The sequence below is a fragment of the Macaca nemestrina genome, chromosome 17, assembly GCF_043159975.1.
Source record: "Macaca nemestrina isolate mMacNem1 chromosome 17, mMacNem.hap1, whole genome shotgun sequence".
Taxonomy (NCBI): domain Eukaryota; kingdom Metazoa; phylum Chordata; class Mammalia; order Primates; family Cercopithecidae; genus Macaca; species Macaca nemestrina.
The window spans coordinates 50028689-50054281 of NC_092141.1; the positions used below are offsets into that span (position 1 = coordinate 50028689).

Sequence of the window (25593 nt, forward strand, 5' to 3'; positions counted from 1 at the left end):
ATTTCCACATTTTGCATATTATGAATAAAATGGCTATGGTTGGTCTCGAACTCTTGAGCTCAAGTGATCCTCCTGTGTTGCCCTCCCAAATGTCTTTAATTTTTTTTAACAATATTTTTTTCTTTTTCTTTAGACACAGGGTCTCATGCTGTCACCCAGGCTGGAGTGCGGTGGTGTGATCATAGCTTACTGTAACATCAAACTCCTAGGCTCAAGCAATCCCACCTCAGCTTCCTGAGTAGCTGGAACTACAGGTGTGCATCACCATGCCCGGCTAGTTTAAAAATTTTTTTGTAGAGATGAAGTCTCACTATGTTGCCAGGCTGGTCTCTAACTCCTGGGCTCAAATGATCTTCCCACTTCAGCCTCCCAAAATGCTGGGTTCTGGGAGTGAGCCACCATGAGTATGTCTTTGTGTGGACATAATGTTTTCATTTCTCTGGGGTAAATACTGAAATGGGATTTCTGGTAGCATGATAAGTGTATCTTTGTGGAGGGGAAAAAAGTATGCTTGATCTTATAAGCAACTGCTAAAATATTTTTCAAAGTGGCTGTACTATTTTGCATTCCCAAAGCTACTGATTAGGGTTCTAGTTTTTCCGTAACTTTATCAACACTTGGTATTAGGTTGATGCAAAAATATCAGTTTTAATTTTAACCCTTCTAACAGGTGTGTGGTGGTGCCCCATTATAGTTTCAGTTTGCATTTCCTTAACTAATGACATTGAACCTTTTTTCATATGCTTATTTGTAGTTGGTATATCTCTTTAGTGAAATGTCCTACAATCTTTTGCCTATTTTCTTTTCTTTCTTTCTTTTTTTTTTTTTTTTTGAGACAGGGTCTTGTTCTATTACCCAGGTTGCAGTAGAGTGGTGATCATAGCTTACTGCAGCCTTGACCTCCCAAGATTCAGATTATACTCTCCCGCCTCAGCCTTCCAAGTAGGTGAGACCACAGGCACGTGCCACCACTCCCAGCTAATTAAAAAAAATTTTTTTGTACTAGTCTGGGCAACATGGCCAAACCCCTCCTCTCCACAAAAAAATAGAAAAATTACCTGGGTGTGGTGGCGCAAGACTGTAGTGCCACATACTTGACAGGCTGAGATGGGAGGATCACCTGAGCCTGAGGAGGTTAAAGCTGCAGTGAGCCGTGATTGTGCGACTGCACTCCAGCCTATTGACAGTGACACCTTATCTCAAAAAAAAAAAAAAAATTTATTTTTTTAGAGATGGGTTCTTGCTATGTTGCGTTGCTCAAGCTGGTCTCAAACTTCTGGGCTCAAGCCATCCTCCCACCTCAGCCTTCCAAAGTACTAGAACTACAGGAGTGAGCCACTGTGCACGGTAGAGAATAGTTATCTTAACAATATTGAGCCCTCTGGTGCACAAACATATCTTTCCATTTATTAGGTCTCTAAAATTTTCTTTCGACAGTTTTGCAGTTTTCAGTGTATAGGTCTGCTTATAATTTTTTAAAACTAAAATTTTTTTTTTTTTTTGGCCAGGCGTGGTGGCTTACACCTGTAATCCTAGCACTTCGGGAGGCCGAGGTGGGCAATTTACCTGAGGTCAGGAGCTCAAGACCAGCCTGGCCAACATGGTGAAACCCCATCTCTACTAAAAATACAAAAAATTCACCTAGCGCAGTGGCGTGTCCCTGTAATCCCAGCTACTTGGGAGGCTAAGGCAGGAGAATTGCTTGAACCCGGGAGGCGGAGATTGCAGTGAGCCAAGATCGCGTCACCGCACTCCAGCCTGGGCAACAGAGTGAGACTTCGTCTCAAAAAAAAAAAATTTTTTTCTTAAAAAAATATTTAATAGTCTTTTCAGTGTGATTTCTACTAGTGCTTTTAAAAATAGACCAAAGACCAGGCATGGTAACTCATATCTGTAATCCCAACACTTTGGGAGGCTGAGGCAGAAGGATCACTTGAATCCAGTAGTGCAAGACCAGCCTGGGCAACATAGCCAGACTCCATCTCTAAAAAAAAAGTAGATCAAGAACAGTTACAACATGGGTTCTAAATGCATTGAATTTCAGAAGAAAGTAAGCTATTTGTTAAGCAAAAGTCCTTTAAAAATGGTTGGGAAAATACAGATACCAGAGGGAAGAAAGATACCTAAAATGTTAGGCATGAACTCAAGGACATCATTTGTAGAGAATGAAGAACATAAATCCTCATCATAAAGCCATTTTATTCCAAATTTGTGTGTGTGTATGCGTGTGTGTGTGTGATACATAAAATTTCTTTCTTAATTACCAGCCCTAGCCTTAAGTGCAGCTGCTTTCCTCTTTAGCTTTTAATTACAAATTACAATTTCTTTCTTTTTTTTTTTTTTTTTTTTTTTTTTTTGAGACGGAGTCTCGCTCTGTCGCCCAGGCTGGAGTGCAGTGGCCGGATCTCAGCTCACTGCAAGCTCCGCCTCCCGGGTTCACGCCATTCTCCTGCCTCAGCCTCCCGAGTAGCTGGGACTACAGGCGGCCGCCACTGCGCCCGGCTAGTTTTTTGTATTTTTTAATAGAGACGGGGTTTCACCGTGTTAGCCAGGATGGTCTCGATCTCCTGACCTCGTGATCCGCCCGTCTCGGCCTCCCAAAGTGCTGGGATTACAGGCTTGAGCCACCGTGCCCGGCCACAAATTACAATTTCTTACTATTCTCTGGTGGGCTGTTAGAGCAGTGGGTAGGATTATTATTATTTTTTCCTTTTAATAACCTAGAGGAGGGGCCAAGGGGTTCATCTGAGGATTTTTTTTTTTTTTTTTTTTTTTTTGAGATGGAGTTTTGCTCTTGTTGCCCAGGCTGGGGTGCAGTGGTGTGATCTCAGCTCACCGCCACCTCCACCTCCCAGGTTCAAGCGATTCTCCTGCCTCAGCCTCCCTAGTAGCTGGGATTACAGGCATGTGCCACCACACCCATCTCAAAAAAAAAAAAAAAAAGAAAAAACTATCCCAGATCGGCCAGGTACAGTGGCTCAGGCCTGTAATGCCAGCGCTCTGGGAGGCCGAGATGAGAGGATTGCTTGAGCTCAGGAGTTTGAGACCAGCCTGGGCAACATAACAAGACCTCGTCTCTACTAAAAATAAAAGTAAAAACATTAGCTGGGTGTGGTGGCAGGTGCCTGTAGTCCCCACCTACTTGGGAGGCTGTGGCAGGAGGATCATTAGAGCTCGGAAGATCAAGACTGCAATGAGCTATGATTGTGCTGCCACTGCACTCCACCCTGGGTTACAGAATAAGACCCTGTCTCAAAAACAAAAACAAAGAAAGAAACAATATCCCAGATAAGTAAAATAACTAGTCTTAGATTTTATAAGCTCGTCCTTCTAATTCATCTCAATATATAACATTTTTAAAGTTAGAACCAGTCCTTGATTCAAGTTCAATATTTTAATTCTCATTTTATTATTTATTTTTTTGAGACAGAGTCTCACTCCATCACTCAGGTTGGAGTGCAGTGGCACCATCTTGGCTCACTGCAACCTCCGCCTCCTGGGTTCAAGCTATTTGCCTGCCTCAGCCTCCCGAGTAGCTGGGATTGCAAGCGTGCACCACCACGCCCAGCTAATTTTTGTATTTTTAATAGTGATGGGGTTTCACAATGTTGGCCAGGCTGGTCTCAAACTCCTAGCCTCATGTGTTCCGCCCACCTTGGCCTCTCAGAAGTGCTGGGATTACAGGCATGAGCCACCGCGCCTGGCGTAGTCTCATTTTATAAATAAGGAAATAATCTTAGCCAATTTTTGCTAAGGTTTCATCTAGTGATTTAGTGACTGCAAAATAAATTTAACTTTTTAAGACATTTTTGTCAGTAAATGTGAGAGCTGTAGTTTTACAAATCCTTTCTCTCCCCACCTAATTTGCCTAATTGTAGATAGAAGTACTTCCTACTTTGTTTCATTATGTATTTCCTTTTTTTCTTTTGAGATAGGGTCTCCCTCTGTCACCCAGGCTGGTATGCAGTGGCTCAATCACAGCTTACTGCAACCTTGACCTCTCGGGCCCAAGTGATCATCCCACCTCAGCCTCACGAGTAGCTGACACCACAAGTGTACACCATGATGCCTGGCTAGTTTAAAAAAGTTTTTTAGAGACATGGTTTCCCTTTGTTGCCCAGACTGGTCTCCAACTCCTAGACTCAAATGATCCTTCTACCTTGGCCTCCCAAAGCGTTGGGATTACAGGCTTGAGCTACCATGCCTGGCCTTATTAAGTGTTTCTAGGTCGGACTAGTAACAGAGGCTAAAGGTATTAAGAAACTTATCTGGGAGACAAAGATAAATACATTGACTAATGTATCTGTGATTAAGTACACAGATACATTAAATACAGATGACATGGTGGGAAAAGTAGATACTAGATATTATGGGGGAACATTGGAAAGAGGAAATTAACCTGGGAAAGGTTTCTTCTTAGAGGTGAGATATAATCTGAGACTTGAAAGATGAGTAGGGATTAGCCAACTGAAGGAGAGGGCAAATATTCCAGGCAGAGGAAATAGTATATGTGAACATCCAGAGATAAGCGTTTATTGTACCAGTGGGGGAAACTGCAAGGGTTACAGTATACTGTTGAGAGGGAGAACTAGGAGTATTGAGAAAGTAAGATCGATATTCTAGCTATTAAGTTTTCTTACCATACTGTTTTTCTTTATTACATTTGTGAACTTTTTTTCCCAATTTTTTTATTGTGTTAAAATACATGTAACATAATGTTTATGATCTCAACCATTTTAAGTGGTATTAAATACATTCATAATGTTGTGCAACCATCACCATCATCCATCTCCATAACTTTTTCATTTTGTAAAACTGAAACTCTCGGCTGGGTGTGGTGGCTCACACCTGTAATCCCAGCACTTTGGGAGGCCAAGGTGGGTGGATCATCTGTGGTCAGGAGTTCCAGACCAGCCTGGGCAACATGGTGAAACCCTGTCTCTACTAAAAATACAAAAAATTAGCTGGGTGTGGTGGCGTGTACCTGTAATCCCAACTACTCGGGAGATTGAAGCAGGAGAATTGCTTGAACCTGGGAGGCAGAGGATGCAGTGTCGCCCTCTAACCTGGGAACCTGGGCGACAGAGTGAGACACCATCTCAAAAAATAAAAAAAGAAACTCTATACTCATTATACAATTACTCTTTTCCCCTCCCCTCAGTGTCTAGCAACTACCATTCTACTATCTGTCTCTATGATTTAGACTACTCTAAATACCTCATTTAAATGAAATCATACAGTATTTGTCTTTATGATTGGCTTATTTCATTCAGCAAAATGTTCTCAAGATTCATCTGTTTTTTTGTTGTAGCATATTGCGGATTTCCTTCAATTTTTAAGGCAGAATAAGATTCCGTTGTATGTATATACCACATTTACTCATCTATCCATCTCTCTATGGACACTCGTGTTGTTTCCTTGTTTTAGCTATTGTGAATAATGCTGCTATTAAAATGGGTGTACACATATCTCTTTAAGACCCTGTTTTTAGTTGTTTTAAGTGTATACCCAGAAGTGGAATTGACGGATAATATGGTAATTCTATTTTTAGTTTTTTGAGGAACCACTGTACTGTTTTCCATAACAGCTATACCATTTTACACATCAGCAGTGGACAAGGGTTCCAGTTTCTCCACATCCTCTCCAACACTTGTCTTTTTTTTTTTTTTTTTTATGGTGACTATCCTAATGACTGTGAGTTGGTTCTTAAACATTTTTTTCCCTTAAGAGGGAGTCTTGCTCTGTCATCAGGCTGGAGTGCAGTGGCGCGATCTTGGCTTACTGCAACCTTGGCCTCTGAGGTTCAAGCGATTGTCCTGACTCAGCCTCCCGAGTAGCTGGGACTACAGGCGTGTGCCACCAAGCCTGGCTAATTTTTGTATTTTTAGTAGAGATGGGGTTTCACGATGTTGGCCAGGATGGTCTCAATCTCTTGACATCATGATCTGCCCGCCCCAGCCTCCTAAAGTGCTGGGATTACAGACATGAGCCACTGTGCCCGCACTCCTAAACATTTTTAATCATTTTAAATTCATATTCTATAGTTATCATGAACCTATATTCCTTAATTTAAAACATTTACATATAAACATCCAGTTAAAGTTTTGGGGTTGGGCGTGGTGACTCACGCCTGTAATCGTAGCACTTTGGGAGCCCGAGGCGGGAGGATCACCTGAGGTCGGGAGTTTGAGAAAAATACAAAAATTATGCCAGGAGCAGTGGCTCATGCCTGTAATCCCAGCACTTTTGGAGGCCAAGGTGGGCGGATCACCTGAGGTCAGGAGCTCGAGACCAGCCTGGCCAGCATGGTGAAACCCCGTCTCTACTTAAAATACAAAAAAATTAGCTGGGCATGGTGGTGCATGTCTGTAATCCCAGCTACTCGAGAGGCTGAGGCAGGAGAATCACTTGAACTCCAGAGGCGAAGGTTGCAGTGAACTGAGATGGCGCTTTTGCACTCCAGGGTGGACAGCAGAGTAAGACTCTGACTCAAATAAAAAAAAACAAAAAACAACGAAAATTAGCCGGGTATGGTGGTAGGGGCCTGTAATCTCAGCTACTTGGGAGGCTGAGGCAGGAGAATTGCTTGAACCTGGGAGGCGGAGGTTGCCGTGAGCTGAGATCGTACCACTGTACTCCAGCCTGGGTGACAGAGTGAGACTCTGTCTCAAAAAAAAAAAGAAAAAAGTTTTGGATAAAATACAGGGAAATTTAACAACTCTTGATTAAAACCATTATATATTGATTATGCTACACTTGGTATTGCTCTATTTATTTACTACAAGATGCCATAAATAAGAGAGACATCTTTTAAAAATAAACCTGGCTGGGCATAGTGGCTCACACCTATAATCCTAGTACTTTGGGAGGCCGAGGCAGGAGGATTGTTTGATTCCAGGAGTTCAGGACCAGCCTTGGGCCACATAGTGAGACACTGTCTCTCTCTCTTTTTTTTTTTGTTTTGAGATGGGGTTACGCTGTTGTTGCCCAGGCTAGAGTGCAGTGGCACAATCTTGGCTCACTGCAACCTCTGCCTCGCAAGTTCAAGCGATTCTCCTGCCTCAGCCTCCCGAGTAGCTGGGATTATAGGTGCCCACCACCACGCCTGGCTAATTTTTGTATTTTTAGTAGAGATGGGATTTCACCACATTGGCCAGGCTGGCCTTGAACTTCTGACCTCAAGTGATCCACCCACCTTGGCCTCCCAGAGTGCTGGTGTTACAGGCATGAGCCACTGCACCCAGCCCTGTCTCTTTTTAAAAAAATATTAAAAAACAAAAATTAAAAAAAAAATACATATATAAGGCCGGGCGCGGTGGCTCAAGCCTGTAATCCCAGCACTTTGGGAGGCCGAGATGGGCGGATCACGAGGTCAGGAGATCGAGACCATCCTGGCTAACACAGTGAAACCCCGTCTCTACTAAAAAATACAAAAAATTAGCTGGGCGAGGTGGCGGGCGCCTGTAGTCCCAGCTACTCGGGAGGCTGAGGCAGGAGAATGGCGTGAACCCAGGAGGCGGAGCTTGCAGTGAGCTAAGATCCGGCCACTGCACTCCAGCCTGGGCAACAGAGCGAGACTCCATCTCAAAAAAAAAAAAAAAAAATACATATATAGGCTGGGCATGGAGACTCAACGCGTGTAATCCTAGCACTTCGGGAGGCTGAGGTGGGTAGATCACCTGAGGTCGAGAGTTCGAGACCAGCCTGACCAAGATAGAGAAACTCCATCTCTACTAAAAATACAAAATAAACTGGGTGTGGTGGCACATGCCTGTAATCCCAGCTACTTGGGAGGCTGAGGCAGGAGAATCGCTTGAACCCGGGATGCAGAGGTTGTGGTGAACCGAGATCATATCATTGCACTCTATCCTGGGCAACAAGAGCAAAACGCCATCTCAAAACAAAATGAGACAAAACAAAACAAACAATCATATATAAACTAAAGAATTTATCTGAATATGCTTGCAATAACACCATCCCTGTCATTTACATGTACTACCTGATTTTTCTCAAAGAAAATAGAAGTATTGTAGTAAAGTGAATAATTCACCCCATTTCTTTACTTCTGCCTGTATCCACATGTTTGTCATGATTTCATGGTGGGCAGAGTACATTTTTCTCCTCTTGATGTGCTTTAGCCAATGGCATATGGGTAGAATTGACAGTGTGCATCTCTGAACTTGGGCCTTTAAGAGACCTTGAATCTTTCTGCTTAATCTTATGTTTCCTCTAGCTTCATGAGAATACCTCATGGGTTCAAAGAGGGTGAGAGACACCAGTAGCAAAGGTCCTACCAGGCATCCTCCAGAATTGCTGTGTGAAGCAAAGCCGCCAAATTCAGCATAGCCTAAAGTACCTGAACTGGTTCAATGTGCAGGTCCATGAAAATAAATGATCAGTTTTTAAGCCACTGAGTTTCTTGGTATCATGTGCCATAATTTTGAAGTATGTCTAGGCTCTCTCTCTTTTTTTGTTTTTTTTTTCTTCTTGAAACAAGGTCTTGTTCTGTTACCCCAGTTGGAGTGCAGTGATGTGATCACCACTCAATCCAGCCTGGACCTCCCGAGCTCAAGCCATCCTCCTACTTCAGCCTTCTGCGTAGCTGGGACTATAGGTGCATGCCACGACACTGGCTAGTTTTTGTATTTTTTGTAGAGATGAGGTTTCACCATGTTGTCTAGGCTGGTCTTGAACTCCTGGGCTCAAGTGATCTACCTGCCTCAGCCTCCCAAAGTGCTAAGATTACAGGCCTGAGCCACTGTGCACAGCCATGGCTGTCATTTGAATTACAGAATTTATCTATTTATTTATTTAGAGACAGAGTCTTACTCTGTTGCCAGGCTGGAATGCAGTGGCGTGATCTCGGCACATTGCAACGTCTGCTTCCCGGGTTCAAGCCATTTCCTGCCTCAGCCTCCCTAGTAACTGGGACTACAGGCACATGCCAGTGTAATACACCCAGCCAATTTTTGTGTTTTTAGTAGAAACGGGGTTTCACCATGTTAGCCAGGATAGTCTCAATCTCTTGACCTCGTGATCCACCTGCCTTGGCATCCCCAAGTGCTGGGATTACAGGCATGTGCCACCATGCCTGGCCGAATTACATAAATTATTTAAGGCTTGGATCTGTGGCTCACACCTGTAATCCTAGCAGTTTGGGAGGCAGAGGCAGGAGGATCACTTAAAGTCAGGAGTTCGAGACCAGCCTGGGCAACAAAACGAGACTCTGTCTCTACAAAGGAAAAAAAAAAGTTGAGTAGACTACTTTGACTGATAAAACTAGCCTTTTAGGCCGGGCGCGGTGGCTCACGCCTGTAATCCCAGCACTTTGGGAGGCCGAGGTGGGCGGATCACAAGGTCAGGAGATCGAGATCATCCTGGCTAATACAGTGAAACCCGTCTCTACTAAAAAATACAAAAAAAAAAAAAAATTAGCTGGCTGTGGTGGCGGGTGCCTGTAGTCCTAGCTACTTGGGAGGCTGAGGCAGGAGAATGGCTTGAACCCAGGAGGCGGAGCTTGCAGTGAGCCGAGATTGTGCCACTGCACTCCAACCTGGGTGACTGAGCGAGTCTGTCTCAAATAAGTAAGTAAATAAAAAAAATAAATAAAACTAGCCTTTTAGAGGCAGGGGCTCATGTATATATCCTAGCAATTGTTCCATGAAAACCTGCAGATTGGGCCAGGAGCAGTGGCTCACACCTGTAATCCCAGCACTTTGGGAGGCTGAGGCGGGCAGATCACCTGAGGTCAGGAGTTCGAGACCAGCCTGGCCAACATGATGAAACCCCATCTCTACTAAAAATACAAAAATTAGCCAGGCATGGTGGTGCGTGCCTGTAATCCCAGCTACTCAGGAGGCTGAGGCAGGAGAATTGCTTGAACCAGGGAGGCAGAGGTTGCAGTGAGCTGAGATCGCACCATTGTACTCCAGCCTGGGGGACAAGAGCGAGACTGCGTTTCAAAAAAAAAAAAAAAAAAAAAAGCCTGCAGATTGGGAACTGATGAACCTGAAGCCCTTGCCCACTTTCATCCCCTCTGGTTGCCAGTTGCTTGAAATAACACGTCTGTGACCTGGTGTTAGGGCATATTACTGCTTATCTGTTTTGGACAAGCATAGTCATGCATTTGTTCTGTTTGGAAGAGAGAATGAGTAATAGTCAGTACTCTCTCCAGCAGAAAAAGGCAAAAACCAATTTTGATTGTGGAGACATGAAATAAGTGGTCCTTTGCTTGCTGGGAACTTGAAATATTTCCCTTAAAACGTGTTTTAAAGAGTAGTTGGGTTCCCAGGTGGTTTGTTCTTTCAAATGAATGAATGCTTGTTCTTTCATCTATTCCCTTTTGTCACTGCACATTAGGCTGTATATTAAAAACTAAGGATACAAGAAAGAAGAGATTTCTTGCCAGGAAGATGTTTGAAACCATGTCGTGACATTACCATGTAAATATGTGTTTAAAATATAATACAGAAGATGGTAAACCAAAGCCATGAACAAAGTAAAAGGAGAGTAGATAAAGGTGATTCTAAATGTACACTAAGAGAAGATAATGTACAAAAGTAGATTCTGGCGGGGTGCGGTGGCTCACACCTGTAATCCTAGGACTTTGGGAGGCCAAGGCGGGCGGATTGTGTGAGCTCAGGATTTCAAGACTAGCCTGAGCTCATGAACTCATCTCAAAAATAAAAAAAATTAAAAATAAAAATAAAAGTAGGTTTTTTGATTATAGCCTAATTAGTTCCATTAAGATGCTTAATTCTCCCTTAAAATGTTTCTATGGAAAATGCATTTCTTTTTTTTTTTGAGTCGGAGTCTTGCTGTGTCGCACAGGCTGGAGTGCAGTGGCGCGATCTTGGCTCACTGCAAGCTCCGCCTCCCGGGTTCACGCCATTCTCCTGCTTCAGCCTCCCAAGTATCTGGGACTACAGGCGCCCGCCACCACGCCTGGCTAATTTTTTGTATTTTAAGTAGAGACGGGGTTTCACTGTGTTAGCCAGGATGGTCTCCATCTCCTGACCTCATGATCTGCCCACCTCAGCCTCCCAAAGTGCTGGGATTACAGGCGTAGCCACTGCACCCAGCCGGAAAATGCATTTCTAAGCCTATTTAGTGAGTCCAGAACACACCTGTCTACCAACTCTTCTCTCTATGCCTAGCCCACCATAGGTGAGCCTGAAATACTTTTTTTCACTTTATGTAATTTAATGCTGTTGAGAAAAGGTCTCTCACAAGAGGATATGTTGGGAGCTTTAAGGGCACTGGTCCTTTGTAGGAGAGCATACTGTGGCAATGATAATCTATGGGTTGTTTGGGGACCACACAGTATATTGTGACAAACACAACATATTCTTTTTTCCTTGCTGCCTAATAGTTGAGTAATATGGAATACCTTGTGCCACTTACTGAAAGCCTTAAACTGGTCATATTAAAAACTAGTACAGGCTGGGTGTGGTGGCTCATGCCTGTAATCCCAGCACTTCGGGAGGCCAAAGCGGGCAGATCACTTGAGCTCAGGAGGTCAAGACTAGTCTGGGCAAAATGGTGAAACCCCATCTCTACCAAAAATACAAAAAATTAGCCAGGTGTTGTGTCGTGTGCCTGTAGTTCCAGCTACTTGGGAGGCTGAGGCATAGGAATACCTTGAGCCTGGAAGGCAGAGGTTGCAGTGAGCAGAGATTGCACCCCTGCCCTCCAGCCTAGCCAACAGAGTGAGACACTGTCTCAAAAAACAACAAACAAACAAAACAACTGATTGAGCATCCCTAATCCAAAATTCCAAAATCTGAAATGCTCCAAAATCCAAAATTCATTGGACCATTTCAGATTTTGAATTTTCAGATTATGGATGCTCAACCATAATTATAATGCAAATATTGCAAAATAGGGGCAAAAATCAGAAATCTAATTGGCAGAATGTAACCTGGTTTCCCTTGGGGTGCTTTCATGATTTCCATAGACTTTTTTTCAGCTAAATCTTGTATTTTATATACCACTTTTCAGATAAGTATAAAACTTTTCCCCTTTATTTTTATTACTGATGTTAGAGAAAACTGGTTTCTGAAATATGAATGTCTTTGGCTTTACAAAAATCACTAGTTTTATTTTAAATATTCCAGTGTCCCTAAAAAGTTAAACAATAACCTCACTGATTTACAAGGCTTCCAGGAGGCTGATTTATAACTGAAAGGTCTGTGAATGATGTTTATCAGTATCAATTTGCACTATTAATCAGACACTCATGAGTTTTAGATTATCATAATTGCTTAGTAAATTTCTGCCATCTAAAAAAAATTCTGTTTATCACCAGATCCTAGAACCCTATCAATATTGTCTCTGCTGTGTAAATAGTTCTGAGTAGTGCAATATTGCTTATAGGGTTTTGGTGTTTGGGAAGAACAATGGGCAGGCTGCAGAAACTATGTAGCTGAAACAAGCAAAAGTCATCTTTGTTTAGGAAGAAAACAAGGAACTAGATTTCACTATAAACATTAAAATCTGAGGCTTAAATGTAAATTTTTAATTTATTAGAAGAAGGTAACATTTTTCTTTTTTACAAATGGGTTTATTTGTAGTATAAAGAAATAACGGAGTTTTAGTATTGAAAAGGATCTTAGATTCCAACTCATTTGATAGGAGAGACCCAAAGAAATGAGGGACTTAACCTAGGGCCACATAGCTGGTTAGTGATACTAGGACTAGACTTTCTACCATGTACCCCAATTCTTTTATTTTTCTGTACCATACTACCATATTGTGTTCAGAGGGAATTTTTAGTTGACTAGCTTTATAACTTTAGTGATATTAATGTAAAACATAAAAAAACCTTTAATTTTAGGTGAAAAATGTACATTTTTGGATGGGCGTGGTGGCTTATATCTGTAGTTCCAGCACTTTGGGAGGCTAAGGCGGGAGGATCGTTTGAGCTCAGGAGTTCAAGTCCAGCCTGGGTAACATAGCGAGATCTTGTCTGTACAAAAAAATACAAAAATTAGCTGGGTTTGGTAGTGGACATCTGTAGTCCCAGCTACTCAGGAGACTAAGGTAGGAGAATCTCTTGAGTCCAGGAGGTTGAGCCTGCAGTGAGCTGTGATCGTGCCACTGCACTCACCTGGGCAACAAAGCAAGACCCTGTCTCAAAAAGAAAAATAAAAAAGAATTTACATTTTTTCCACATGTGTGACTCTTAATGGCTTAAATATCATATATAACTTTGTCTAACTACATTAAGAAAACAGTAATGGAAATAGAACTAGAGGCAAGTTATTTCGCTATTTCCTCATTTATAAATTGAAGGGTTCAGAGCAGAGACATTTAAGATTATTTTTCGGCTGAGCATGGTGGCTCACACCTGTAATCCCAGCATTTTTGGAGGCCGAGGTGGGCGGATCACAAGGTTAGAAGATCAAGACCAGCCTGGCCAACATGGTGAAACCCCGTCTCTACTAAAAATACAAAACTTAGCTGGGTATGTCGCATGCCTGTAGTCCCAGCTACTCGGGAGGGTGAGGCATGAGAATCGCTTGAACCCGGGAAGCGGAGGTTGCAGTCAGCCAAGATCGTGCCACTGCACTCCAGCCTGGCAATAGAGAGAGACTCCGTCTAAAAAAAAAAAAGGGCCGGGCGCGGTGGCTCAAGCCTGTAATCCCAGCACTTTGGGAGGCCGAGGCGGGCGGATCACGAGGTCAGGAGATCGAGACCATCCTGGCTAACACGGTGAAACCCCGTCTCTACTAAAAATACAAAAAAAAAAAACTAGCCGGGCGCGGTGGCGGGCGCCTGTAGTCCCAGCTACTCGGGAGGCTGAGGCAGGAGAATGGCGTAAACCCGGGAGGCGGAGCTTGCAGTGAGCTGAGATCCGGCCACTGCACTCCAGCCTGGGTGACAGAGCAAGACTCCGTCTCAAAAAAAAAAAGAAAAAAAAAAAGATTATTTTTCTATCAGCATTTCTTTGGCATCTTTTTTGCCCCCTGCTTACACCCTAGCCCACTGACTCACTAATAAGCCAGTACTGGCCAGGTGCAGTGGTTCACACCTGTAATCCTAGCACTTTGGGAGGCCGAGGCCGATGGATCACCTGAGGTGAGGAATTCGAGACCAGCCTGCCCAACATGGTGAAACCCTGTCTCTACTAAAAATACAAAAAATGAGCTGGGCGTGGTAGCAGGCGCCTGTAATTCCAGCTACCTGGAAGGCTGAGGCAGGAGAATCACTTGAACCTGGGAGTTGGAGGTTGCAGTGAGCCCCGAGATCGTGCCATTGCACTCCAGCCGGGGAGACAAGAGTGAAACTCGGTCTAAAAAATAATAATAATAAGTCAGTACTGTTCCTGTGTATTATTACAAGATATTCTCTACAATTTTCCACAGAGGATAACATTCTACCCACAAGCTGTTTTTCTTTTCTTCCTTCCTCCCTTCATTTTGGAGATGGGGTCTCACTATATTGCCCAGGCTGTTGTACAGTGACTATTTACAGAAGAGATTATAACACACTGCAGCCTTGAACTCCTGGGCTCAAGCAATCCTCCTGCTTCAGCTTTTTCAGTAACTGGGACTACAGGTACACATCAAACCTAGCACAAGCTGTTTTTCTTGTCTTTTTAAAAAATATTTAAAAAATTATTTTATATTTTTTAAAAATGTATTTTTTTAGGCTGAGCGTGGTGGCTCACGCCTGTATTGCCCGCACTTTGGGAAGCCAAGGCGGATCACAAGGTCAGGAGATCGAGAACATCCTGGCTAACACGGTGAAACCCCATCTCTACTAAAAATACAAAAAATTAGCTGGCGTGGTGGCTGGCGCCTGTAGTCCCAGCTATTCGGGAGGCTGAAGCAGGAGAATGGTGTGAACCTGGGAGGCAGAGCTTGCAGTGAGCTGAGATCACACCACTGCACTCCAGCCTGGGGGACAGCAAGACTCCATCTCAAAAATATTTTTTAAACATAAATAAATACACAAGATAAAATTTTAAAAAATATTTTAAAAATTATTTTATATTTTTAAAAAATGTAATTTAAAAAAATATTTTTTCAGGCCGGGCACCGTGGAAAATATTTTTTCAGCCACCTTGCCTGGCTAATTTATATAATTTAATTTGTAATGATGGCTATGTTTAATAATTGTCTTGCAAAAAATCTTGACAGTTTAGGCTGGGGGCAATGGCCCGCGCCTAAATCCCAGCACTTTGGGAGGCCAAGGATGGCAGATCACTCGAGGTCAAGAGTTTGAGACCAGCCTGGGCAACATGGTGAAACCCCATTTTACGAAAATGAGTAAAAATTAGCTGGGTGTGGTGGCAGGTGCCTGTAATCCCAGCTACTCAGAGGCTGAGGCAGGAGAATTGCCTGAACCTGGAAGGTGGAGGTTGCAGTGATCGTACCACTATACTATAGCCTGGATGACAGAAGACAGAGACTCTCTCAAAAAAAAAAAAAAAAAAAAAAAAAAATGACAGTTTAGTTGATTTCATCATACCATTGATTAGAAGGGTACTCTTTGGTATCTTCCTAAAATAGAAGTTATTTAAAAGTAGAAACCGCCTCTTTTTGGTACCATTTGATGATTAACACATTTTGGGCCCCTAGGCATTACAGGAAACCAGAGCAGAAACCTCTCTTAAAAAGATGCCGGGCCGGTGACTCACACCTGTAATCCCAGAACTTTGGGAGGCTGAGGCAGGCCGCTCGCCTGAGGTCAGGAGTTAGAGACCAGTCTGGCCAATATGGTGAAACCCTGTCTCTACTAAAAATACAAAAATCAGCTGGGCGTAGTGGCATGTGCCTATAGTCCCAGCTACTTGGGAGGCTGAGGTGGGAAGATCTCTTGAGCCTGGGAGGTTGGGGCTGTAGTGAGCCGAGATGTTGCCACTGTACTCCAGCATGTGTGACAGAGCGAGACCTTGTCTCAAAAAAATAAATAAATGAAAAAAAAATATATATAATATTTATATATATGAATATAGTCTACATTTTGGAGTTTTGTGTCCCCCAAACTCATCATGTTTTGTGACATATATGTTAGATTATTGTAAAGATCTTTCAGACCTTGGAGGTCTCACTTGCCAAATTTAGGACAATTTAGGCCTGTGGTCCCAGCTCTCAGGAGGCTGAGGGAGAATTGCTTAAACCCTGGACGCAGAGGTTGTAGTGAGCCAAGACTGTGCCACTGCACTCCAGCCTGGGCGACAAAGCAAAACTCTTCTCAAAAAAAAATAAAAATAAAAAAAGGAAATTTACTGTTCAAGGAACTACATGAGATTATGCTAAACTTCAGGCACAACTAAAATATCAAGTTAAAAAATATGTAAGCTTAATAATTTGTTTCATAAACATGTTAAGGGTTCCTAGAATAGAGATTGTCTTAGGAATCTCTGGAGCCACAAATTCCATAATTTATGGTAAACTAAATGACTAAAACAAGCTTTAAAGACTCGTATTTAAAGTTGTGCTTAAGAATGTTATATAACTCATTGAAAAAAGCTATGGAATTGTGGTCTGTTTAGTAATTAAGACAAACAAGAAAATCAGGTCTTGAGTGCTCACAGTCTTTGTTAACTTTGATTTGCTCTGGCTCCTGGTGTCTCCTCATTCTCTCCATCCACATGTTTGATGGGTTAGTGTACTTTTCTTATTTATAGGAAAAGATAATCCCTAAGTATGTCTTAGTAAGAGAAATTATGCTAATAGGAATTTCTTAATACATACACAAACACAAACATTAGTATTTTTAAGGAGGTGTAATTATTGATTAATTTAATCATGGCATCTCATCTGACAAATATATAGGATAAATGAAAAGCTTCCACTTTTTGGAAATCATTTTAAACCCACTTTGTAATTATGTACCCAACATTAATTTTTCTGGCTTAGAACGACTCCCTGATGTTAGAGATAGAAATCAGATATTGACGTGGAAAATATGTTTAAAAACAAAAACTTTCTCTTTTATCTGTACCCTCCCCCCCAAGTTTTGGCTATAAAGATAGAATTTTGGTCATTACAGAGTTTTCCATTCCAATTTAGGTCAATGAAAAGAGAAATTATTAGTGATGGAAACTAGTTTATTTCTGAAATTCTGTTCAGTGATGACAGCTTCTGACCTTAGAAGCATTTGAATTTCTGACAGCCATTTTGTCTTACTCTACATTTGAAAGTAAGGTCTTAATAGAACCTTTTTTTTTTTTTTTTTAGACAGAGTCTTGCTCTGTCACCGAGGCTGGAGTGCAGTGGTGTGATCTCGGCTCACTGCAAGCTCTGTCTCCCGGGTTCATGCCTTTCTCCTGCCTCAGCCTCCTGAGTAGCTGGGACTACAGGCGCCTGCCGCCACGCCCGGCTAATTATTTTGTATTTTTAGTAGAGACAGGGTTTCACCATGTTAGCCAGGATGGTCTCGATCTCCTGACCTCGTGATCTGCCCGCCTCGGCCTCCCAAAGTGCTGGGATTACAGGCATGAGCCACCGCACCCGGCCCCTAATAGAACCTTTTATATACTAAAAATAACTGTACATCATTTCTTGTTAGACCTGAGAACTGCTTTTAACAGTTTTTCTCCTTACACTTAGGCTTCACAATTTCGAGAATCAATCTTTAGTTCAGTAATAAAGTTCATAATAAGAGCAGCACCCTTCCAGCAAACAGCCTCCTATGTTTTGGGCTAGAAATAGGAGACCATGCCTGTGGAAATCATGTTTTCCTTTCTGTAGTAAACTCTAAGGACCATGGTTATATCCCTGATAAACTCAAGGCAGTATATGCTTTAAGGTCCTGTAAAAGATGCTGAATTTCAAGAAGTTACGAATAATTCATTGATTATACCACTTGCAGAAATAAACTACTTTTAGGCTGGACACGGTGGCTCACACCTGCAATCCCAGCACTTTGGGAGGCTGAGGCAGGAGGACTGCTTGAGCCCAGCATGGGCAACATAATGAGATCCTGTCTCTACAAAAAATCAAAAATTAGCCGGGTGCCATGGCATGTGCCTGTAGTCCCAGGTGCACTCGGAAGGGCTTGGATCCCATGAGCCCAGGAGTTTGAGACTGCAGTGAGCTCTGATGGTGCCACAACACTTCAGCCTGGGCTACAGAGCAAACCCTGTCTCATAAAAAAGAAAAAGAAACTTCTTTTTAACACTGTCACGTATCTGTCTCAACTTTCTATATGTATACACCTCTTTTACAAAAAGAGGCCATAACATACTTAAGGCTGTTTTTGTATTTAACAAGTCATAAATATAGTGTCATGTCAAATCTGTCTATATATTATCATTTTAAAAACTGATGGCCTTTTAAAAGGTTAAATAGCTGTTCATTACAAATACTATAGAAAGAATAAAATGTGAAAGCCCCCCCGTAAGTATTTTGTTGTATACCATCATTTTCATTACAAATCCTACAGAAATAGAGCAAAATGTGAAAGCTCCCCCTTAAGTATTTTTTGTATACCATCATATTCAATAACAGCATGGTATTCCAAATATTGATGTCTATTTATTTACTTATTTATGAGATAGAGTCTTGCTCTGTCACCCAGGCAGGAGTACAGTGGCCGATCTTGGCTCACTGCAACTTCCGCCTGCTCATTTCAACCGATTCTAGTGCCTCAGCTCTACCCAAATAGCTGGGACCACAGGCACATGCCACTATGCCCAGCTAATTTTAGTATTTTTAGTAGAGATGGGTTTTTGCCATGTTGACCAGGCTAGCCTTGAACTCCTGGGCTCAAGTGACCTGCCCGCCTCAGCTGCCCAAGTGCTGGGATTACAGGGATGAGCCACCATGCCTGGCCCCAAATACTTAATATTATTTTTTTTTTATGGAGACGGAGTTTCACGCTTGTCGCCCAGGCTGGAGTGCAGTGTCACAATCTTGGCTCACTGTAGCCTCCACCTCCAGGGTTCAAGCAATTCTCCTGCCTCAGTCCCCCGAGTAACTGGGATTACAGGCTCCTGCCACCACGCACAGCTAATTTTTGTATTTTTAGTAGAGACGAGGTTTCGCCATGTCAGCCAGGCTGGTCTCAAACTCCTGACCTCAGGTGATCCACCTGCCTTGGCCTCCCAAAGTGCTGGGATTACAGGAATGAACCACTGTGCCCGGCAGATACTGATATTTTTAAATGTAACTTTTCACTTAAATTCAGGCATCCTATATCCATAATGGCCTCAGGGTGGTAGTTCTCCCCTTTTTTCTTCCTTGGAGGTTTACTACAGATCAAGTTCCCATGCTGGCACCCAGGTTCAGTAAATTGGGGTTATTCAGACTATTACTCCTATATCGTATGTAGCTTTTCTTGTGAAATTTGTGACTTTTTAAGCCCTCTTAATTTTCGTGGCACATAGCTGTAGCTCTTTGATCAATGGGATTGCAAATAAAGGTAACAATATGAGTATTCCTGAAATAAATTTGTTCTGTGTTTTAACTTGAAACTGTATTTTCTGCCAGAGGCAGAAAAACACTGCCTAACTGATGAGAGTATCAGTGACCCTAGGAAATTCTTGAAGTTTTTTATATTAATTATAAAAAACTTTTTTATATTAGTTTATTAGTTTTTTGTATTAATATCTGACAGTGACTACTCAGTATCTTGATTTTGGCTCAAAATGTAAGACAGAGGCATACAGAAATGACTTTAAAATGTTAACTACTTTTTAAATTTTTAATAGAGCATAGTTATTATGGATAATGTATATTTTATATACTTTTTATTTCTACATTTTCAAATGAGTATGTATCACTTATTGAAATACTAACAAATGTAAAGAGAAAAAATAAAGTATCATGTTTACTATTACTCTTTTGGTTTATACAATAATGATTTGTGGTGATCTTTAGTTCCAGAAAGCTGAGTCTGATCTGGATTACATTCAATACAGGTTGGAATATGAAATCAAGACTAATCATCCTGATTCAGCAAGCGAGGTAATCTCCGAAATAAATAAGCTTAAAAAAAAAAAAAAAAAAGCCTTAACTGAATACTTTAGAATTTTCTGATAGCATTCCTAATAGTAATAGATCATAAGAATTATATTACTAAGTTTATAGAATCTTAAAATCTTGTCATTGTGTTGGAAGCTTGGTTATAGCATACTGGAGAAATAGTATCAATAGTCCATGAAATTTGTGGCTACTTTTTTCCCCCTAACCTTTAAAAAATAATCATTGAGTTCAGAGGTACAAGCCACTGTGGCAGCCCCTGAAATTCCAAGAGAGAATATAGGTACCTCTAGGGCAGTTGTTCTTTAGTAAGTTTGAGGGGAGAAGTCCTGGCATTCAGCATATTCTCTGAGGAAGGTAATGATACACTATTAGATTTTTTAGTTGTATTTTATGAATAGTGATTTCCACATAAAGCTATGTATTTAATTATTCTAAGTTTAGGTTGATTAGAAACATTAACTCTGCTTTATGTCATAAAATCGTATACATATATGTCCATGGGGGTGAAAGCAAGTAATATCCAAGCATCATCTGTTAACATTAACACTAAAATCACTAATTTAATAATGTGTATCTTTTTTTCCCCCAAAGCCCAGGTATAAGGCTTATTATCTTTTTTTTTTTTTTTTTTGAGACGGATCACTCTGTCACCCAGGCTGGAAGTGCAGTGGTGCAATCTCAGCTCACCACAACCTCCACTTCCTGGGTTCAAGCGATTCTCTTGCCTCAGTCTCCCAAGTAGCTGGGATTACAGGTGTGCACCACAATGCTTGGCTAATTTTTTTTTTTTTTTTTGGTATCTTTAGTAGAGACGGGGTTTTACCATGTTGGCCAGGCTGGTCTCGAACTCCTGACCTCAAGTGATCCGCCTACCTCAGCCTCTCAAAGTGTGGGGATTACAGACATGAGCCACCACGCCCAACCAATATTTGTCTTTGATAGCACTTGCCAGCAGACGAGAAATATTGCGTTTTACAGTTTAAAAAAATTCCATAAAATTAAAAAAATTTTTTTGGATTGGGTAGAAGTACAAGTTAAACTAACATTTTATACAAAATTGGGAAAATTTCATGAATGTTTAGTTTTTACTGTTTATTTCATGGAATGCTAGAATTCTATGGGAGTGTAGTTTGTACTGTTCTAGCTCCCTATTCTTTTCTCTCTCTCTCTCTTTTTTCTTCCTTTTCTTTTCTTTTTCTTTCTCTCTCCCCCTCCCTTTCTCTCTCTTCCTCCCTCCCTCCCTCCCTCTCTTTCTCTCTTCCTTCCCTTCCCCTTACCCTCTTTTCCTCCCTTCCTTTCCTTCCTTCCTTCCCTCCTTCCCTCTTTCTCTCCTTCCTTCCTTCCTTCCCTCCCTCCCTCTTTTCCTTCCTCCCGTCCTTCTTCTCCCTCCCTTTCCTCTCTTCCCTTCCTTTTCCTTCCTTCTGTTGCCCAGGCTGGAGTTCAGTGGTATGATCTTGGGTCACTGCAGCCTCGGCCTCCCAGGTTCAAGGGATTCTCCCTCCTCAGCCTCCCAAGTAGCTGGGATTACAGGCTCAGGCCACCATGCTTGGCTAATTTTTGTATTTTTTAGTAGAGATGGGGTTTCACCATGTTAGTCAGGCTGGTCTCGAACTCCTGACCTCAAGTGATCCACCTGCCTCAGCCTCCTAAAATGCTGGGATTACAGTCGTGAGCCACCACACCTGGCCCCTTCCTTCCTTTTCTTCCTTTCTTTCCTCCCTTCCCTTCCATTCCTTTGTTCCTTTCCTTTCCTCCCCCTGCCTCCCCTTCCTTCCTTTCTTTCTTTTGTCTTAAAGATTGGTGTGACATTGCTTCTCAGCCTTTTGGCTAAGATCAAGTGTAGTATCTGTTCTTATCAGTTTAAAGACTCTGTATGTGTGTGTGTATGTGTGTGTTTTTAAGACAGGGTCTCACTCTGTCACCAGGCTGGAGTGCAGTGACAAAATCTCAGCTCACTTCAGCCTTGACTTCCTGGGTTCAAGCAATCCTCCCACCTCAGTCTGCCACGTGCCTGGAACTATAGGCACATACCACCACACCCAGCTAAAAAAAAAAGCGTTGAGATTACAGGTGTGAGCCACCTTGTCCAACCATTCTTGTAACCTTTTATCATCCACTTATGATAAGTAAAACCCTAAATTGGAAGTATTATAGGCACAAAATTAACTAAAGTGCAGCAAACACTAATAAAAGTTTATGAACACTACAGTTTACAAACACTAATAAAAGAATATAGAGGCTCCTGGCCAGGCGCGGTGGCTCATACCTGTAATCCCAGCACTTTGGGAGGCCAAGGCAGGTGGATGACCTGAGGTCAGGAGTTCAAGACCAGCCTGACCAACATGGAGAAACCCCATCTTTACTAAAAAAAAAAAAAAAATACAAAATTAGCCGGGCGTGGTGGCACATATGCCTGTAATCCCAGCTACTCGGGAGGCTGAGGCAAGAGAATTGCTTGAACCTGGGAAGCAAAGGTTGCGGTGAGCTGAGATCCCGCCATTGCACTCCAGCCTGGGCAACAAGAGCAAAACTCCATCTCAAAAAAAAAAAAAAAAAAAAAAAAAAGGATGTAGTGGTTCCCAAGAGCCAGTTACTCAAATAAAACAGGCTATGTGCACAACAGTTTTTTCCTTTGTGGTATGTTGCTAAGTCCTAACCACAGTCCTAACCTGTCATAAACAGGCCATAAATGCAAATCATGTTGTCCTGAATTACTCACTGCCATGTCAGTCTTATTGATTTAGCTAATGTCATAAACACATGTATTATGGGTAGCTGCCTGACTACCCTGTCCTCTTTTAGCTCTATGGCCATTTATTTCTTATGCTTGATTTATCAAGCATATGCTTTCCTTTCCTAGTTTTGTGAGATCCTCAAGGATTAGTTCTTGCCACTTTTATTTTTTCCTGTATGAATCTGTATTTGGGGAACTCATCATTCTCCTGAGTTATATTAATATGTACAGATCTCTGCATATTTTACTACTGAGCTACATTCCAGTTACCTAAAGATCATTTATAATTAAGTTATGTAATTCATTATCACCTCATGAGGAAGATGATTTCTTCCCTCCTACCAATTTCCCTCCCAGTGTTAAACTTTTTTTTTTCCCCCCCAGATAAAGTCTCACTCTGTTGCCCAGACTGGAGTGCAGTGGCATGATCACGGCTGACTGCAGCCTCAACCTCCTGGGCTCAGGTGATCCTCCCACCTCAGTCTCCTGAGTAGGTGGGAATACAGGTGTGTGCCAACACACCTGGTTCTAATTTTTTGCATTTTAGTAGGGATGGGGTTTTGCCATGTTTACTAGGCTGGTCTTGCCTGGGCTCAAGTGATCCTCCTGTCTCAGCCTCCCAAAGTGTTGGGATTATAGGTGTGAGTCATCACCCCTGGCCTAAACTTTTATTTTTGTCAAATTAATTCTTGAATATATTTGAAGAGTTACAGAAATATAAAGCTTATAATTACAAAGAATAATGCTTCACATTCCCACCTTGGAGGATACCACTTCATCTCAGTGTCTTATGGTATTTCCTTTATATTTCTAAATAGTTTGCTTGTACTGCATTTTTATTTTTCCTCATCTGAAACATCTACTAATTTCCTGGATACGAACTGTTATACTTCACATCCTGGCTCTGCCTCTTATTAGCATTGTGATTTTAGCCAAGTCAGTCAACCTTTCTGTACTTTAATTTCCTCATCTGTAAAATGGAAATATTACTACCTACCTCAGAGGTTGAAAGAGAATTAGTTAACATATATAACTGTTTAGTCCAGAGTAAGTGCTATATGTTAGCTGTTATCACTAATAATAATCTCCTACTATAGCCCTGTTGTAGTAGCTCACACTTGTAGTCCCAGCTACTTGGGAGGCTGAGGTAGGAGGATCACTTGAGCCCAGCAGTTCAAGTGAGCTATGATTGCACCACTGCACTCCAGCCTAGGTGACAGTGAGATTCTAACTCTTTTTTAAAATTTTTTTCCAAGACAGAGTCTTGCTCTGTCGCCCAGGCTGGAGTGCAGTGAACATGATCTTGGCTCACTGCAACCTCTGCCTCCCGGGTTCAAGCGATTCTCCTGCCTCAGCCTCCTGAGTAGCTGGGATTACAGGCACGTGCCACCCTGCCCAGCTAATTTTTGTATTTTTAGTAGAGACAGGGTTTCACCATGTTGGCCAGGCTGGTTTCGAACTCCTGACCTCATGATCCACCCGCCTGGGCCTCCCAAAGTGCTCAGATTAGAGGCATGAGCCATCACACCGAGCTGATTCTAACTCTTAAAAAAAAAGAAGAATTTTGTACTATGGAAGATAAAGTTTAAATACTTTACTACTCATATTTATTCCTATCTTCACAATTTCTATAACTATTGCTTTTATATAAACCCTGTTGAATACTATGTCTGCTTTCCTTTCTTCACAACCTGTTTTTCTAGAGCTAATAATTGTTTTCTTTTTTCCCTTCCATTTGCTTAGTTTTTTTTTTTTTTTTTTTTGAGACAAGGTTTTGCTCTGTCGCCCAGGCTGGAGAGCAGGAGTTTGAGACCAGCCTGGGCAACATAGGGAAACCCCATCTCCACAAAAAAATAATTTAAAGCTTGGGTAAAGTGGTTCACGCCTGTAATTCCAGCACTTTGGGAGGCCGAGGTAGGCAGATCACCTGAGGTGAGGAGTTCTAGACCAGCCTGGCCAACATGGCAAAACTTCATCTCTACTAAAAATACAAAAATTAGCTGGGTGTGGTGGCACACACCTTTAGTCCCAGCTACTCTGTGACCATGGCTTACGGCAGTATCTACCTCCCAGGCCCAAGTGATCCTCCCTGCTTAGCCGCCCGAGTAGCACTATAGGCATGTGCCACCACACCCAGCTAATTTAAAAAATAATAATTATTATTACATATAATATATAATAATATATAATTATATAAATATGTTATATTTATAAATTATATATGTTATATTTATAAATTATATGTTATATTTATAAATTATATAAATATATAATAAATTTATAATATGTAATTTATATATAATTATATATATTATTATTATTATTTTTTGAGATGGAGTCTTGCTCTGTCACCCAGGCTGGAGTGCAGTGGCATGATCTTGGTTCACTGCAACCTCTGCCTCCCAGGCTCAAGTGATCCACCCACCTCAGCCTCCTGAGTAGCGGGGACTACAGGCGTGTGCCACCACACACGGCTAATTTTTGTAGTATTAGTAGAGATGAGGTTTCGCCATGTTGGCCATTCTGTTCTAGAACTCCTGACCTCAAGTGATCTGCCCCCCTTGGTCTCCCAAAGTGCTGGGACTTGCAGGCGGCCTTTAAATTATTTTTCGTAGAGATGAGGTTTCACGCTATGTTGCCCAGGCTGATATTGAACTCCTGACCTCAAGCGATCCTCCCACCTTGGCCTCCCAAAGTGCTAGAATTACAAGTATGAGCCACCAAGGCCCAGCCTGCTTAGTTTTTCTATATACTTATCACTAATTCAGCCTCAGACATTTCTAATGACTGTAAAACTCTTCTCAATATTGTCAGATACACTACATGTTCCTTTAGTTTCATTTTCTCCCATGGAAACATCCTGTCCTTTCTGGTGTCTCTGTCCTGCTCCCATCTGACCTCCTGCTCTATAGGCTTCTTGCA

General features: G+C 41.9%; 2 protein-coding genes and 1 pseudogene across 3 annotated transcripts in view; 2 read left to right on the forward strand and 1 right to left on the reverse strand.

Annotated features, from left to right (window-relative positions):
• The window catches only part of LOC105476831 (proline rich 11), a 93526-nt gene that overhangs the window by 53452 nt on the left and 14481 nt on the right, over window positions 1–25593 (reverse strand). The window lies entirely within an intron of this gene.
• LOC105476832 (spindle and kinetochore associated complex subunit 2) overlaps window positions 1–25593 on the forward strand; it is a 42800-nt gene that overhangs the window by 5716 nt on the left and 11491 nt on the right. The window contains exon 2 of one of the 2 annotated variants that reach the window (XM_011733078.2): window positions 19833–19919. The exons of the other annotated variant lie outside the window; for it this stretch is intronic. Within the exon in view, the coding sequence (XP_011731380.1) occupies window positions 19833–19919 (87 nt within the window). The remainder of the gene's footprint in view (window positions 1–19832; window positions 19920–25593) is intronic. 2 annotated transcript variants of the gene reach the window in all.
• LOC112425767 (U2 spliceosomal RNA) lies at window positions 21745–21908 on the forward strand (annotated as a pseudogene).